Source organism: Carlito syrichta, unplaced genomic scaffold (genome assembly GCF_000164805.1).
Source record: "Carlito syrichta isolate Samal-C Ts95f unplaced genomic scaffold, Tarsius_syrichta-2.0.1 Scaffold310835, whole genome shotgun sequence".
NCBI classification, from domain to species: domain Eukaryota; kingdom Metazoa; phylum Chordata; class Mammalia; order Primates; family Tarsiidae; genus Carlito; species Carlito syrichta.
This window is the reverse complement of record NW_007254931.1, coordinates 97,647-115,757: the sequence shown is the minus strand read 5'-3', so window position 1 is coordinate 115,757 and position 18,111 is coordinate 97,647. Positions and strand designations below refer to the sequence as shown.

Genomic DNA, 18,111 nt, shown 5'->3' with positions numbered 1-18,111 from the left:
TTTATTGTAGAGATGAGGTCTCGCCTGCCCAGGCGGGTCTTGAACCCACGGGCTCCGGCAGTCCACTCACCTCAGCCTCCCAAAGGTGCGGGATTACAGGCTGAGTCACGGAGCCCGGCTGAACACAGGATTTTATTCCATTTATTTAGGTCTTCTTTAATTTTTTTTACAGTGTTTTGTTTCAGTGTACAAGTTTTGCACATTCTTGGTTAAATTTATTTCTAAGTATCTTTTCTTTTTAATGCTATTGTAATTGTAATTTTCTTAGTTTTTTTATGATTGTTTATTCTAGTGTTTAGAAATACATCAGATTTTTACATAATCTTATATGTTACAACTTTGCTGAATTTTTAAAATTTTTTTATTTTTTGTTTGAGTCAGAGTCTCACTCTGTCGCCCAGACTGGAGTGCAGTGGCCGCTCCCGGCCACCGCAGCCTCGTCTGCTGGGCTCCGGCGATCCTTCCGTCTCAGCCTTCCGAGTAGCCAGAATTACAGGCGTGCGCTACGACGCCCGTATGATTTTTTGATTTATTGTAGAGATGAGGTCTCGCTGTCCAGGTGGGTCTCGAACCCGCGGGCTCAGGCAATCCACTCACCTCAGCCTCCCAAAGGCACGGGATTACAGGCTGAGCCACCGAGCCCGGCTGAATATGTTTATTAAGCTCTAATCATTTCTTGTGGGTTCTATAGGATTTTCCACATACAAGTTATGTCATCTATAAATAGAGATAATTTTGCTTCTTTTTAATATGGATGAATTTATTTCATTTTGATGCTTACTTGCTCTGACTTGAACTTGCAAAACAATGTTAAATAGCAATAGCAAAAATAGGCTTCCTTGTCTTATTTCTGATCTTAAGAAGATAGCTTTCAGTTTTTCATCATTAGCATGATGTTAGCTGTGGGCTTTTTATAGTTAACCCTTCATATTCATGGGTTTCACATCCATTGATTCCACTAACAGTGGATCATAAACCCATTGGTTGAATCAGTGGATGCAGAATGCATGCATACAGGGGGCTGACTGGGACTTGAGCATCCTAGGATTTTGGGTGTCCTGGAACTAATTCCTTGCATATCCCGAGGGATGATTGTATGCTTTGTATAATGTTGTGTAACTTTCCTTCTATTTTTAATTTATTGAGTGTTTTTATCGTAAAAGGTTTTAGGATTTTGCCCAATGAGTTTCTTTTTTGATTAGTTAAGATGATGTGACATTTTCTGCCTTGACATTTTAAATGAACTAAATTGTCAAAGGAGCCCTAATTCAACTCAACACCTGCTTGGATCTTAAAGGTCAGCTCTTAACCTAAGTTGTGTTAACAAAAGACAAACTTTTTTGAAATTATCTACTTCATTTCCAGTAACATTTTTGTACAAATATTTTATCACAATCACAAATGAAGAGAATTTTGAAGAAGCAGGATGGTGTCTTTCATAATTAAGAGAAAAAATTATTAGAAACAGATCTACAGATGTCAAATATGACAAGAACTTTAAAGTTAGCATTCTAAGCAATAATGCTGTGTCAAATAATTATTAGAATAGTGATTAGATGAAAAGATGGAAGCCGGGGTCAGTGACTCAGCCTGTAATCCCGTGCTCTGGGAGGCTGAGGTGAGTGAATTGCCTGAGCCCACAGGTTCGAGACCCGCCTGGGCAACTTGGCAAAACCTCATCTCTACAGTAAATAAAAAAATTAGTCGGGTGTGGTTGCACGTGCCTGTAGTTCCAGCTACTTGTAGGCTGAGACGGAAGGATCACCAGAGCCCAGCAGGTTGAGGCTGCGGTGGCTGGGAGTGGCCACTGCACTCCAGTCTGGGCGACAGAGTGAGACTCCAACTCAAAAAGAAAAAAAAGATGGAAAAGATCAAGAAATAGAGTCTATAAAAAAGAACTAAATACACATCCTACAATAGAGAAGTACAGTTTCCAAAGTGAAGAATTTATTGCATGGACTTAAACAGCTGACAAGACACAGAAGAAAGGATTAGCAAATTTAGGATGCAAGTTTATAGGAATTTTTCAAATTGAAGCACAGAGGTGGGGAATGGTATTCACTAGAAGAGGGACTGAGAATGTTTTATGTGTTGCTGTGGTTAGTGGTTGCATGATTTTATATATTAGAGGTGCGACCTCCCAAAATCCCGAACTTGATTTATATAGAATTATATATTCTTACATGTTTAAACTTCAGTCTCCTTCAAAGTATTCTGTTTGATGCATTATACCTATCAAGATGCTTTGATAAAAAACTGTTCAACACAGTTTTTGAACTCATCAACTTTGATGCCTTTTAGTTCTTCTGCCATTTTTTGTTTTGTCTCTTCCACATCGTCATTACGTTTCCCTTTGCAAACTTTCCTCATCTAGGGAAACAAACAAACAAAAAAATCACTTGAAGTGAGATTGGGTGAATAGGGAGGGTGGGGCATTGGCATCATGCCGTTTTTGGGAAAAACTGCTAAACAATCAATACAGTGTGGACAGGTGCACTTGTAAATTATCCTTCATGAAATGGGCAATTGCATTGAAAGAATCTCCATAAAAATTCACTAAAACTGAATGCAGCCTTTCAAAGCAATGCTAGCTGTGTACACTGATGCCAGTGGGTTCCTAGAACACTTACCTAGCAAGGGAAGCCTGTACTGTAAGGAACCCACCCTCCAAAAAAGTAAGTCTTCTGGTTAGCTTGTTGTAATATTATCAGTAGTTGAGGATAGTGCATATTAAGTATGCACTCCAGGTGATTCCATGGCAGATGACTCTTGGACCAGACATTGAAAAAAAAATGATGTGTGCTGTTTTGCAGGTGAGTTGTAATGTTAAAGAAAGGGGTGTGTGAGACACTTTTTGCATGTGTCAAGAGCAGGTTAGGGTTTTTGTTAGTTTTAGGGTTGTAGACACTTTCACATGCTTTTTTTGTTGTTAGATATGTGCCCACAGTAAGGAAAAATTAGAATGAGAAAATGAAGAAGAGGTAGAGGGGAAGAAAGGAAGAAAGTGGTAGGTAGGTAGAGAAAGAGATAAGAGAGAGTAAGATAATGAGAGAGGCAAAGAGATACATCCTGAGAAGAGAGACAGAATTGAATGAGCAGTGTGTTGGAGAGGAATATGGGATAAAGAGATAACTATGGGATAAAATAGATGACTATGTAGGCATGGAAGAAGGGTGTCACAGGAGTTAATCTCTGATAGTTTCCTTTCTCTCTGTGAAACGGTCATTTGCCAAGAGGGGAATTGCATAGGTATGAGATGAGTTGGTCATGTAGCTTGGGGAAAGTTTGTAGGGACCAGGAGAAGGAACTGATAGAAGCTATGCCAAGGTTTGACGGCAGTCGGATGTTATACATTTGCGATGGCACCAGTTCCTGGTCATGTAATTTTCTAAAGTGATTAAGGTAAGAGGAGCAGAAAAATGAGACCCTTTTTAATGGTTTTAATTAGATTACTTTTTTGTTGATCTGTGAGGAAATGAATTTCATAAGTAACTTTTAGGCTTTAGTGTAAGTACTTTGTGTTTCTAAAAGCTTTAAAAGTAGTTGGATGACAGGTACATAAAAATTAAGCTCTTAAAAATCATACAAGTGTATACCAATACTATTGTGATTTAATAGGTAATGATATAGTCAATAGTTATCAGTTTTAGAGTCTAAAGATCTGTGAAATCAAATAAATTTCAGATTGTATCCAGTACTTTGTAATACAAAGGTATTATTTCTTCTAGGAATTACATATTTGAATTTATGCCTAGCAACTTCAGAAATTTTATTTTCTATTATAAAATGTCCTCTATATTGTTGTATTTCAAACACTTTTGTTGAAATTATGTGCCAAACACACTAAAGCCTTTCTTTTAGTTTTTAGGAAAAAGCAACATATTTTACTTAATTAAAAATTAGCTAATTTTTTATGGTATTGAATGATTTAAGGTATAGGCTTAATATATGCCAATTAAATATTTAATTTTTTATTTCAACTTTTTATTTTATTATTGGGTGGTAGTATCAATATTATATATTTATTAATATGTAAATAAATACAATCCACTTATATATTTTCCAGTATAATTAGTACTTGTATTTTGCATAATATTCTCTAGTTGGTGTTTTAGCTATGCTTTCCTTGAAAAGTCTTGTTTTGAGAAGGATCATTTTCTTCTATTTTGTCTAGTTCATGTTTTTCTAACAGTGTCAGTTGTAATAACCCTCTATAGCCAATAGGACAGCTCATTAAGCTCATTACACTTGCTTGGTAGTTGATTTTCTCCTTTTATACACATAGGAAATGCTTGGAACTTCTTTACGTTTTCCAAACACAATTGGCTCTGAAACTGCTCCAGTGTCTGAGAGTCACAGATGCCCCACATTTCTATGGCCTGCCTTCCCTTGAGCGGACCTTACGGGGAATGGCTCACCTCACTGCATTTCCAGGATGGAGCTCGCATTCTCCCCTAACAAAGCCACTGGACATTTGTGTGAAGTACTTGTCAGGTCTCCTCGAAGTAAGTAAAAACAACAACCTTTCCACCTCCCACATCATAGCTTTTTATAATTTATTGATTGTTTTTACTTTTTACCAGGCACAAGGGCATTATATATTACTCTGTTTAATGTAGACTATTAGGCAGTATTTATATAATTCATCATAGTAGTTAAATGTTTTAATGGTTTTTATTAACAAATGTGTAAGTAAGGCCACTTTTATACATACACTTATTTTCAAGAAAAATAAACTTAGGTTTATACTTAAGTCCTTTTTAAGAATAATGTTATTCATTTATTTTGTTTAACCTTTTTTATTGTAAAATATAACACAGAAAGTACACCAAATATAAATACACAGCTTAGTGAATTATCACATAGTGAACATTCACATAGTTATTCCAGATTCGAAAATAGAATTTAAGTTGGTACCCTAGAATTATTCATCATACCCATTCCTGTCCCTGCTTCTTTCCAGAAAGGTAAGTTATTGTGATTGTTTGGTTTTCATGTCTTACCATTTCTTGCTGGTTTTACTACTAAGCATGTCTCTATATATAAATTTCTGATTTTTTTTTTTGGATCCTGTACAAATGAAATCATGTCTGGCTGCTTTGTTTCAACATTATGCTTATCAGAGTTATTCATTTTGTTGCCTATAGGTGGAGTGAGTTTAATTTAATTTTTGTAGAGTGTTCTGTGTACTACAGGTTGAATATTCCTAATCCAAAATCTGAAATGCTCTAAATTCTGAAACTTTTTGAGTGCGGACATGGCACTCAAAGGAAATGTACATTGGAACATTTCAGACTTTTAGATTAGTGATGCTCTGCAGGTAAGTATATTTCAAAATCTGAGAAAATTTGAAATTCAAAACACTTTTGATCCTAAGCATTTTGGATAAGACTTCAAAGGTACAGTGATACAAAGGTAAGATACAGTGTTGAAGGACCTTTGGTTTTTCTTTTTCTTTTATTTTAGGCCAATTTTGCATCTTGCAACTGTCAACATTCTTGTCCTTTGGTTAAAATGAGTATGTCTTTTTTTTTGACATTTTATTTGCAAACTATTGTTGATATACAGAATTACATTCAATTTTTCTTTATTGATCATATATCTAGTAATTCTTGTTTCTAATCTCAAAACAAAGGCTTTGTTTGTTTTTTTTTAAAAGAGACAGGCTCTTGTTTTGTCACCCAGGCTGGAGTGCAGTGGCACAATCATGGTTCACTGCAACCTCTACCTTCTGAGCTCAAGTGATCCTCGTGCCTCAGCCTCCCAAATAGCTAAGACTACAGCACATGCCTGGCTAGTTTTTTTTTATTTTTATTATTGTAGACACAGGGTCTCACTTTGTTGCCTAGGCTGGTCTCAAACTCCTGTCTTTAAGCAATCCTCCCACCTTGGTCCCCAAAGTGCTGCGATTACAGCCGATAGCGACTGTGCCTGACTGAAAAGGCTTTTAATTTTTCACATTTCAGTGTGCTATTTATAGTTGTTTTTGTCAATTAATTAGAGAAGAATCAAATTAAGAAAGTTTTATTTTGTCCTACTTTGCTAAGAGCCTTGTTTGTTTTTAATTCATAAATGTATATTGTTTTTCTGTATCTTTTTAGATAATCATGATTTTTCTCTTATATTCCATAATGGTGGTGAGTTATATTGATTGATTTAAAAAGGATAAACAATCTTGCTTTTCTGGAAATCTTTCAATAGGTTGTGATGTATTATTCTTTTTATATGTTAATGGAATTAGTTTAATAATGTTTTTGGAATTATTCTACCTTTTTTTCTAAAAAATTTTTTAGAATTTGCATCTTTTTTGTTATAAATTTTTTGTTGTTTTAATATCAAAATTATTTTATGTACATAAATATATGTATATATAATTTTCCCATTTTTTAATACAACTTTCTCTTTTTTCTTTTTTCTTCTTAGAATAGTTGATTTGAATTTGTGTTACTCAGGTTTTAAATGTTAGGTAGCACTCTAGGCTTGGAGTTTTGTTTTTGGGATGATGTAAATTTTGAATTGAATTTTTAAGTAGATCTATTAAGAGTTTCTTTTGTGTGTGTGTCAACCTTAATGAGTTCTGTTTTTCTAGAAATACAAAAATTAGTCTAAATTCCCAAATTATCATAAAATTATTAATAAAATCAGTGAGGTTCCCTTTCATGCCAGACGTTCATTATTCATTTCTCCATTTTTCTTACACTAGTGGTTTGTAAGTTTTAATCTTATCAGATAATAAATATTTGACTTGATCCTGTCTTTGTTTTTTTCCTATTTTACTTCTGCCTATATTATTTCCTTATACTTCTAGTTTAGTTTAAGATATCTTTTTAACATTTTAAGATAGAGTCTTCACTGATTTTTTTTTTCAGCTTTTCTCAATTATGCATTTTTAGCTCTAATTACCTCCTAAACATGACCTTAATTGTGTCTCACTTTTTGATATCCCATGTTTTTGTCATAATTTAGTTCAAAGTACTTACAGTGTGATGTAATAAATTAGCAACGCTGTGGATATATATAATTCTATGAGAGCAGCCTTGGCACAGTGCTCTGGCAACTTTGCATGTATGTATTTGGGCCATATAGACAAGGCTTAATCAAAGCTGCTCTGAGTTTTGGTAGAAGTTCCTGTGATTCTCTGTAGCATAAGAATAATAGAGGCTTGTGAGAAACTGCTACAAGATTAATTCTTATTAACTTCACTGACTATTAGGAGGATTGTCATGAGCCTGGTTCTTTTTCTTTTTTTTTCTTTTAAAGATGTGGGGTGGGGTACAATTGAGGGTTTGGTATATAAATGTTTATTATGCAGGTACCCCTGTTGATGAAGAGCCTGTTTCTTACTGCCTCCTGGGTTCTGATGGGATCTGGGCTTTCTGCTTTTTTTTTTCCTTTGGGTACAGCTGCCAGCTATGAAACTGCATTATTGTAGCATGGCATAGACTTCTCAGCAGCAGAGTGTCCTACCTTCTGCATTGCAGTCATTTGGCCCGTTTGTTTTTGTATCACACTGTGCAAGGGACACTGGGAGCCAGCACCTTTTACGATTCTTGCTTTTACTGTTTATGTAGGCATTAAACTGAATCTAAAAATGGTTCATTGTTACCTTACTGGCCACATCTGTCAACCTTGTTTGGCCTTGAAAGCTTTGTGATAGTCAGAGGTTGGGATCGTTAACGGTTTTAGGACTTTTTAGGAAAGACTCTTGGAGCAGGCAGTGTGAGTTCGATTTTGATGAGTAAATTGATAAATTGTGATGGATATTCTAGACATAGAATTTTTTTAATCAAATTATATCTGTACCTTCCTATTTCTTTTCATGCTGTGGGTTCCTTTTTGCTATCATATACTTGCTACCCACCACCAGATTATTTTTCAGAAACAGAAATCTTTCATTCCAAGCCTTTTTTTTTTTTTAAAGAGCATAAGACTCTTGATAATCTTGCATTTTGAGTCTTGTCTCCATTTGAATTTTTTTCTACATCTCAGAGTTTTCTGTTATAGCTGGCTAGTTTGCAAAATAAAAAAGCCTGGAAAAGCCTAAAAAGACTCTTTCAGAGAGCTTTCTCTCTTTTATGGGTGGCAAACTACATAAAGTTTAAGATCTAACTTATTTATTTTTCTTTAGTAAGCCTTTTCTTCTTCTTCCATCATAAGACATTTACGAAATATTGTTTGGTCTCTAGGTTGTATACCTGTTTGTATATTAGTATACAGTTTGTATATTGTATATATCAGTTTGTATATTAGTTCATATGTTATGTTTTTTCTTAATTCATTATATTTTGCTTTATGTGTTGCTCTGTTAGACTAAGCTTGTGAGAATCATCACAAGGTAGTCTGTGGCTACCTCGTGGACCTAGCACTGTGGTTTTTACATAGTAGATAAATAGTGAATCATTGAATTAATATATATCTTATATATAGTATTAAAATTAGAATACAGTTTGAATAACATTAGAAATGTGACATAAGTTGTTATAAATGTGTTTCATTTTTGTACTTGCATTATTAAATATTGCTCTAGGTAATGTTTGTATTATAAGTGGAAAATCATACTTCTTATGGTGTTATCTAGAATTTTTACCAATAGCACATCTTGTTTTTAAAAAAAAGATTTCAAAATTCTAAACACTCTTAGCTGTACTATGAAATTTAATGTGAGTTTTACTGGATTCCCTTTAATAAAACAAATTTTTATTTTTAATTTAAGTATTGAAAAAGAATCAGCTGTCCTTATACTAATTACTTATCCCACACTGTCCATGATCAGAAATGTATGAATATTAGAAACATATATTAGTCAAAGAATTAACTCCAATTTTTCTTTTAAAAAGTCAGCTCTTCTTAGTGCATTTAAAATGTAATTCACCGTACAAGTACCAAATTTATAGCATTATGTGTTATGGGAGTTAGAAATAATCCATTTATAAACCTTTCATAGACTATGTCTTCTCTGTACAGTGAATTTTGTGTTTCAGATCAGGAATATGTGAGGACCTGCCACAGTAATTGAAGGAGAAGCTAAGTATTGTGTTGTTTATATTTAGAAACTATCAAAAATCCTTTTGTTTTTACAATTTTATAAGAAAAGAAACTTCAGATCACACCTATGTTTCAAATACCAAAACTTAAAATAAGGATTTTATGGTACTGGAGAAGAAAAGGGGTTAGTTCTAGGTAAGAAGTACAGGCAAAAAGGCAATAACCTCATTCTAAGTTCAATTTTCTTTGAGGTAGTAAATATTGGACCAGTTTATTAGCTATAAAATAGATAAAATGTGCAGTCCCTATTTTGTAATATGTAACAGGTATCTGGCAAAAAATGACAAGTTGAAAGGAGACAATACCAGAGTTCTTGGCTTGTACTAATAAGCTAGAATTATATGTCATTACACAGCTGTTAGATATCTCCAATGATGACTTAGAAGATTATAAGGAACTGATCATTCAGGTATCTTATTTTTAACATAGTCACTGAAAATTTTTAATTTTTAATGATGAATAAACTCAAACATGAACACATGTAGAAAGAACACTAGAGTAGAGCTCATGTAACTATCACCTACAGTTGTTAACACATGACCAGTCTTGTTTTAATTTTTAGACATAATTTTTAATTTTTTTGTGAAAATTCTAATTTATATCAAAGCCTCCAAATTATCTACTAATAAATTGCTTTTATTAATATGATGTATACCCTCTCTCTCTCTCTCTCTCTCTCTCCCCCTCTCCCTCTCTCTCTCTATATATATATACACATATATAATCTGCTTTGTTGTGTGAATTGGGGGAAAAAGGTAGATTAAGACAAAATGGCTTACATTGAAGAATTTCATGATGAATAAAAGCATTGAGATCTTGATATATTGAAGTAGTTTTTGCTTTATTAGTGCAGATGATAAGTAGTTTTGATTTTTTTGACTTACAACAAATTTTTCTTTTAAATTGTATTGACTAAATATAGTTAGCATAGGAGGAAAAAAGTTTTAGAACAGTGATTTAAGTATGCAGTAGAACTCTAAGATCACTCAGAAGTAAGGAAAATGTCCATTTACAAGTAAATCATATTTGAAGAAAATCTGACTTACCCTGGTAATCAATTAGTTTTATTGAGCTAGCAATTTATTTGTATACTTCTCAAAGAAATATTTATAAACGCTTTGACTTAAAAGATGCTATAACATCTTTAAAATGTTTCCAGCATATTTTAAAGTATAGAAATTCCCTAGTAGGTTACCACACATCTTTTGTACAATATATATATATATTTAATTTAAAGCTGTGGTATATAGTTCAGGATTAGGTACTTAAGTGATCATTGTACAGGTAAAGTTTGGTCCTCCTTTTGGTCCCCATTTCACCTGGTTTGAGATCAGGTACTCTTATTGATGTTATATGCCCCCCCTTCGGCATTCTCCCACTACTGCCAAACCCTTTCTTATAGGATTATGATAAATGTTCAGGGTTCACTTATGAGTGAGAACATGTAGTACTTAGTTCTTTCTTCCTGTGAATAAGTTACTGAGTATGATAGGTTCTAAATCCATCCAAGTAGGTGCGAAGTCCATAATTTTGTCCTTCTTTGTTGCTGCATAATATTTCATTGTGTAAATGTACCACTTTTTTTTTTTTTAATCCAGTCCAGTTTTGATGGATGGCAAAGTTGTTCCCATGTCTTTGCTATTGTGAATAGTGCTGCAATAAACATGCGTATGCAAGTATTTTTTAAATAAATGATTTGAGTTCCTCCAGGTATATTCCCAGAAGGGAGATTGCTGGGTCATATGGAAGGTTGATTTTTTTAGATATTTTAGGAATTGCCACACTATTTTCCACAGAGTTTGTATTAGTTTACATTCCCACCAACAGTGTAGAAGCATTCCCTTTTCCCACATCCTCTCCAGTATCTGTTGTTTGTTGAGTTATTGATCATGGCCATTCTAACTGGATTTAGGTGGTATCTCAGTGTGGTTTTAATTTGCATTTCTTTGATGATTAGTGAGGCTGAGCATTTTTTCATGTATCTATTGGCTACTTGTATAATGTTCTTTTGAGAAATGTCTATTCATATATTTTGCCCTCTTTTTAATAGGGCTGTTTGTTTTTTTCCTTTCAGCACCTTTGAGTTCCTTGTAGATCCTGGATGTTAGGGCTTTCTCAGGTATACAGTGGGCAAATGTTTTTTCCCTTTCTGTGGAATGTCTCCCTGCTCTCTTGATAGTTTATTTTGCTTTGCAGAAGCTTATCGGTTTGATGAGGTCACACTTGTCCATCTTATCTCTTATGTCATGGGCATTTGGGGTTTTGATCAGAAATTGGTTGCCTATTCCAATTTCTGTAAGGGTGTCTCCTGCGTTTTCTAAGATTCTTATAGCTTTGAGATTTTACGTTTAGATTTTTGATCCATTTAGAGTAGATTTTTTGTATGGTGATAGGTAGGAGTCCTGTTTCAATCTTCTGCACGTGGTCAATCAGTTTTCTCAGGACCATTTACTGAATAGGTTCTCCAGTGGCTGTTGGTGGAAGCTTTGTGGAAGATGAGAAGGCTAAGAATGAATCCTGCTTCCAGAATCCTGTTCCATTTGTCTGTATGTCTGTTCTTGTACTAATACTAGGCTATTTTGATTATTGTAGCCTTATAGTAAAATTTAAGGGCTGGAAGTGTGATACCTCTTGCTTTGTTTCTTTTGCTAAGGATTTTGTGTGTGTGTATGTGACTATTTGTGGTCTTTTATGTTTCCATATGAATTTCTGTATTGTTGTTTCCAGGTCTGTGAAGAACTATGTTGGTAATTTATTGAGTATAGCATTGAATCTGTAGATTGCCTTTGGTAGGTTGGACATCTTAATGTTGATTCTTCCAACCCATGAGCATGCAGTATTTTTGCATTTGTTTGTGTCATCTTTGATTTCTTTGAGCAGTGCTTTGTAGTTTTCATTATACAGGTCTTTCTTTTCTCTGGTTAGGATGATGCCAAGGTATTTCATTTTTTTGTGTGTGGCTATTGGCTATTGTAAATGGGATTGTGCTTTTTATTTTGTTCTTTGCCTGTTTGTTGGTGGTGTTAAGAATGCGACTGTCTTTCGTATGTTTATTTTGTACCCTGAGACTGTGCCAAAGTCCCTTGTCAGTGCAAGGAGATTTTTGACAGATTCTCATGGATTTTCAAGATATAGAATCAAGTCGTCTACAATAAGGGATAACTTAACTTCTCTTTTCCTGTTTGGATATCGTTGATTTCCTTCTCTTCTCTTATTGCTCTAGCTAGGTCTTCCAGCACTATGTTGAACAGGAGGGGTGAGAGTGGGCATCCTTGTCTTGTTCCATATTTCAGGGGAAATGCTTCCAGTTTCTGTCTGTTTAGCAATATTTGTTTGTTTATTATAGATGGTTCTTGCTATTTGAGGTATGTTCCCTCTATGTCTAGGTGTTCTAGGGTTTTTATCAAGAAGGCTGCTAGATTTTATCGAATACTTTTTCTGCATCTAATGAGATAATCATGTGGTTCTTGTTTTTACATCTGTTGATATATTTAATTACATTTATGGTCTTACAGATATGGAACCAGCCCTTCATCCCAGAGATGAAGTGTACTTAGTCATGGTGAATGATTTTTGAGATGTGTTGTTGGATCCGATTTGTTAGAATCTTGTTGAGAATTTTTGCATCTATGTTCATCAGGGATATTGGCCTGTAGTTCTCTTTCTTTGTTGAATCTTTACTAGGTTTGGTTATCAATGTGATGTTAGCTTCATAAAATTATTTGGGTAGACTTCTGTCTTTCTCAATTGCCTGGGATACTTTCAATCAGATGGTATCAGTTCCTTCTTGTATGTTTTGTATAAATCTGCTGGAAAGCCATCTGGTCCAGGGCTTTCTGTTGTAGGTAGTTTTCTTATGATGGAGTCAATTTCTTGGGTTATTATTGGTCTGTTTAGGGTCCTAATTTCTTCTTGTTTCAACCTTGAGAGGCTGTGTGATGTCAGAAAGTCCTCCATTCCCTTTAGGTTTTCGAGTTTGCTTCCATACAGGTATGCATAGTAATCTCTGATAATCTTTTGTATTTCTTCAGGATCTGATGTCACTTGATCTTTTGTGGTTCTGATTATATTTATGTGGGCTTTTTCTCTCTTTTTCTTGGCCAATTTGTCTAGGGGCCCATCAATCTTGTTAGTTCTTTCAAAGAACCAACTTTTTGTTTTTTTGATTTTTATGATATGTTTGTCTTCTATGTCCCATATTTGGACTTTTACTTTGGTGATCTGGAGTCTTCTGCTGAAGTTAGGGTTTTGGTGGTTTTGTCTTTCCAGCTTCCTTAGGTGATTTGTTAGGCTGTTAACTTGTGATTGAGAAATTTTCTTGATGTGTGTTCAAAGAGATATGAATTCTCCTCTTAGTACTATTTTCTTGACATCCCAGAGGTTTTGGTAAGATGTTTTCATTTGTTTCCAGGAATCTTTTACTTTCTGTTTTGTTTTCTGTGTTGATCCAGGAGTTGTTCATCATCCTGCTGTTTAGTGTCCATGTCTTTGTGGGTTTGGGGGGAATTTTGTTGGTGTTGATATTTACTATTTTTCCACTGTGGTCTGAGAAAGTGCATGGTTTCTTATTTCGATCCTGTGAAATTTGTTTATGATTGATTAATGGCTGAGGATGTGGTTGATCTTGGAGTATGTTCCATTCAGTGATGAATAGAATGTATATTCCGTAGTTGTTGGAGTTTCTGGATCTCCCTGTTTATTTTTTTGTCTTGATGATTTATCTAGGGTTGTTAGTGGGATATTTAAGTCCCCAATTATGATAATGTTAGAGTCAGTATCTCTTTTTAGTTTACTTAGCTGTTTTATAAAGGTGGCTCTCCTGTTTTGGGTGCATGTATATCTATGATGGCTATTTCTTGTTGATGGATTAAACCTTTTAATATTTGTAGTGTTCTGTATCTTTTTACATTCTTGATAGCTTAAAGGTTATTTTGTCTCATATTAAGATTGAGACTTCTGTCTTCTTTTGTGTTCCATTCACCTGACTTTGAGTCTATTAGAGTCCTTTGTAGTGAGATGTGTTTCCTGGAGGCAGCATATCATTGAGTCATGTTTTTTGGTTGTTTGGTTGTTTCTTTTTTAATCCAGTTTTTCATTTTGTCTTTTCAGTGGTGTATTTAGTCCATTCATGTTCAGGCGTAATGTTGAGATGTGAGAGTTTTCCCTGTCATAAGGCTCTTATAAAGTTCTTTATTGTTGTTTTTGCTGTTTGTTTTTTGGTTTCCTTTCTCTTTTTGGGTTGCTATATATGTGTTTTCAATTTTGCTGTCATGATGCATACTGTATTGATTCTCTGTTTCCTGCATTTATTGTTAAGAGTATGACCTTTCTTTTTTTCTTTCTTCTGTGCTTAATTAAAACTTTCTTTAGTGTCTCTTGTAGAGCTGGTCTGGAAGCTGCATAATCTCTTAGGAATTGAATGTCTGAGAAGGATTTTAATTCTCTGTCACCGATGAAGCTTAGTTTAGCTGGATAGGATATTCCTGGTTGGAATTGATTTTTCTGAGAGCTTTGAAGATTGGACTCCAGTCTCTTCTAGCCTGTAGTGTTCTGTAGATAAATCTGCTGCTATTCTAGGTGGTCTTCCCTGGTAGGTATTCTGACCTTTCTCTCTTGGTGCCTTTAGAATTTTTTCTTGTATGCCTACTTTGTGTAAATGAATTACTATGTGTGTAGTAGTTGGTCTTCTCATTTGATGCCTTGAAGGGGTTGTCTGAATCTCTTGTGTTTGGATGGTCACATCTTTGATGATATGAGAAAAATTTCCTTGGATAAGTTTTCTTGGTTCCAAGGTGGTCTCTGTCTCCCTTTTGTCTCAGGAATGCTGATCAGCCATAAGTTTGGCTTCTTAATATAATCACACACCTCTTCTAGGCTTTGTTCCATTTTTTAAAACTTTCTTTCTTTGTTTTCAACAGTTTTGGTTAGTTCCATATTTCAGTCTTCAAGCTGTGAGATTCTTTCCTCTGCTTGGTTAATTCTTCTTTTTGTGCTTGTCGGTTTGTTATTTATTTTGTTTACTGTATTCTTTATAGCCATCATCTCAGTTATCAACTCTTTCATTCTTTCTTTTTGCATTTCTTTGTTTTTATTCATCCTCTCCATTAATACCTTGGTGGATTTGTGGTTTGAAACTTGTCATTCTGGGGGCTCTTTGTTGTTTGAGTTCTGAAGTCTGTATTCTGAGGTGGTATCTTTCCAGGTGTGTGAGGGATACCTGTGTTCTGTTGATTATTCTTCATTTATGATGGATTTTTCCCCCTCTTTATTTCCATTGCTCACTGATGGGGGGATAACTTTTACTACTGCTTGCTCAATCCCCTTTTCTTTCTTAAGTACAGCCTCTGGATTTGTGCAGTTTTGAAGCTGGCTGGGGGTGGGGAGGCTGTGCTGTCTTTTTGCAGTTTTGAGTTTGATTAAGGTATATTGGGGGGAGCTATAGTTCAGAAGCTACTTGCAGATCACAGTATCTGCACCATAAATTCCTGGGTTGTGGGCCTTCTGGAACCCATTTAACACTACCTTTCAATTTGTACATGCAGTGGGAGTGTATGTATACCCCTTGAAACCAAAATGAGATAAGAGAAAGGAAAAGAACAGAGAAAGAAAGAAGGGAGAAGATAGGAAAATGAAAAGAATGAAAGAGAAGAGGGAAAACAGACAAGCAAGCAAATAAAAATAAAATAAAATAAAAGATATACTCACTCTCAAATATACCCATATGCAAAAAAAAAAAAAGGAAAAAAAGGGGAAATCAAATCAGATGACACACAGAAAGATATGTACGGAGAGAGTGGGCCAGAAAAAAAAAGGAGCTCCTTTTTGTGGAATTTCAGGTTCCTTTCTTCTTTTTTTTTAAACTGGTATCTCCCATACACCGCTGCTTTGAGTTCACTGTTTCACCGTGGTAGGAAGCAGGCTCTGGTCTCCAGATCCTCTCTTCTACTCTTAGCACAGGCCAAATGAATGCTCTCCACCTGGGTCAGGTGCCCCATTGACTGCTGTGGGAAGGGGGAGGTGAATCAGATCAGGACTCATCCTAACTCCTCTGCTCCTGGGTCTTCCACTCTGATTGAACGTACCTGTGTTTGGTCAAAGAGGGTGGTTGGGCGTTTGACTCTCCCATGTTATATACTTGGAGTATCTTTTCTGGGTCTTCAGTGGTTGATCCCAGAGGGATGCAGTGATTGCCCCTCAGTCCCTGGTTGCAGACTGCTCAGCACTGGGTAAGTTAAAGCAGGTCTCAGCCCCGTTTGAGTACAGAGAAAATGGCATTGGCCTGCATCTTCTCCTCTGGCAGGGCTCAGCTCCAGATTCCCTCCCTGTACTTTCTCCACGGTTTGTGATGCCAGTGCCTGGCTAGTTGCTGCAGGAGTTGGTGTGGTCCAAGTGCTGAGAAGCGGCTGATCTCTAAAACCTTTTCCCAAGATATGCCAGGAGAATGGCAGATGTTTCTGTGTGCAGGAGGCGCCAAATTCAGAGCAGTGGTAAATTACAGCCGCTTCTGTAGGGGAACTTCTGGTGCTTGATCCCCTCAGTCAGACATTCACTCATCCCCTTCCACACAGATTTCTTTTGCACACTTCACCCATGCCTAGAGTTACACACTCCGTCTAGTTTCATCACCATCTTCAGAAAACTGATATAAAAATTTTAAAGGGAAAAATATTGAAACTGAGAATATCTTTTAACTATGGTAAAATACATATAAAATTTACCATTATAATCATTTTAAGTTTTAAGATAATATATTTGAGTATATATTATATTATGTTATGTTATGTTATAGCTATAGTATAGATATGTTATATTAAAGACACAATGTTTTAAAATGTTATATCTCTATGTGGTTAGGATTCAATTCAGACAAGTTGGTAGAAAGTTATATATTTATCTTTATATATCATTAAGAATAAAGCCACCATGAAATTGTTTACACAGGTCATTACTTCCTTCTATGTGGAGCGTGGAGGAAATGCTATGTCTTTCATGGGAAAAGGTGTTACCAAGAGCACAATTCTTTGCTTGCTTCACTTGTCTCACGAGATGATGGCCCAATCTGCGAGCTCGGTGAGAGCATTGAAAGCTGCCTGTCTTCTGCAGAATAGCATGAAAGGGATGTGCTGTGTCTAACACGTTTCAGGCTTATGAGCTTACTACATGAAAATGTCTCTTTTAACTTTTCTTTTTAGGAGACAGAAACAATTTTTGATTAAGATGTTTCTTAGAAGATATATATTATGCAAATCTGAATTTTATTTGAAATATATTTTGATTGAAATCTGCATTCACAAAAAAACTACATTTTGTCTAAATCATGGGAAGAATCATTTCTGTTTAAAAATTATCATTGAACTTTTTAAGGAAAAGCTGAGATCTTTTTGTTTGCCTTGTTTTGGCTGCATAATGGGTTAAAACCAAATCTTAAATAAATTTTTACTTTTTTTTTGAGTGGGATTCTCATTCTCTTCTGCAGGCTAGAGTGCAGTGTCATGATACGCTCACAACCACTGCAGCCTTGACTTGCTTTACTCAGGTGATCCTTTTGCCTCAGCCTTTCAAGTAGCAGGAATCACAGGTGCATGCCACCACAGCTGGCAAGTTTTTTTGATTTATTGTAGAAATAAAGTCTCACAGAATTGCCTAGGCTGGTTTCGAACCCCTGGGCTCAGGCAGTCCTTTTGTTTCCACCTCCCAAAGTATTGGGATTACAGGCATGAGCCACTACATCTGTCATATGGTTTTATTTTGTTTTGATATTTAAATAGTCAATCATTTTCACCTTTCTGTGTTTTATTTATATAAAGTTTCCTAAGTGTTTCAGTTCCCCCTTTTTTCCTTCTAGGAGTGGATGTCACTTTGGTTCTTGCCTTTGGGTAGTCATAATGAAGAACATACTTCTACTCAACAAGGATTGGCTTGGTTGATTCCATTATGGGTCGATCGGGACCCAGAGGTCAGTATAAAGGAGAATCAAGGTTATTGTGTTTAGATTAAAAGTGAAACATATGCATATGCGTATTCATATTATGGGGTCATTTTATTGATCATACATTATGTTTTATT

The 18,111-nt window shown here is 35.2% G+C and overlaps 1 protein-coding gene across 1 annotated transcript in view; it reads left to right on the top strand.

Moving 5' to 3' along the window:
* The window catches only part of RTTN (rotatin), a 109,472-nt gene that overhangs the window by 12,207 nt on the left and 79,154 nt on the right, over window positions 1-18,111 (top strand). The window contains exons 3-5 of the mRNA XM_008068419.2: window positions 4,286-4,505; window positions 16,987-17,115; window positions 17,891-18,001. Coding sequence (XP_008066610.2) covers window positions 4,286-4,505; window positions 16,987-17,115; window positions 17,891-18,001 — 460 coding nt within the window. The remainder of the gene's footprint in view (window positions 1-4,285; window positions 4,506-16,986; window positions 17,116-17,890; window positions 18,002-18,111) is intronic.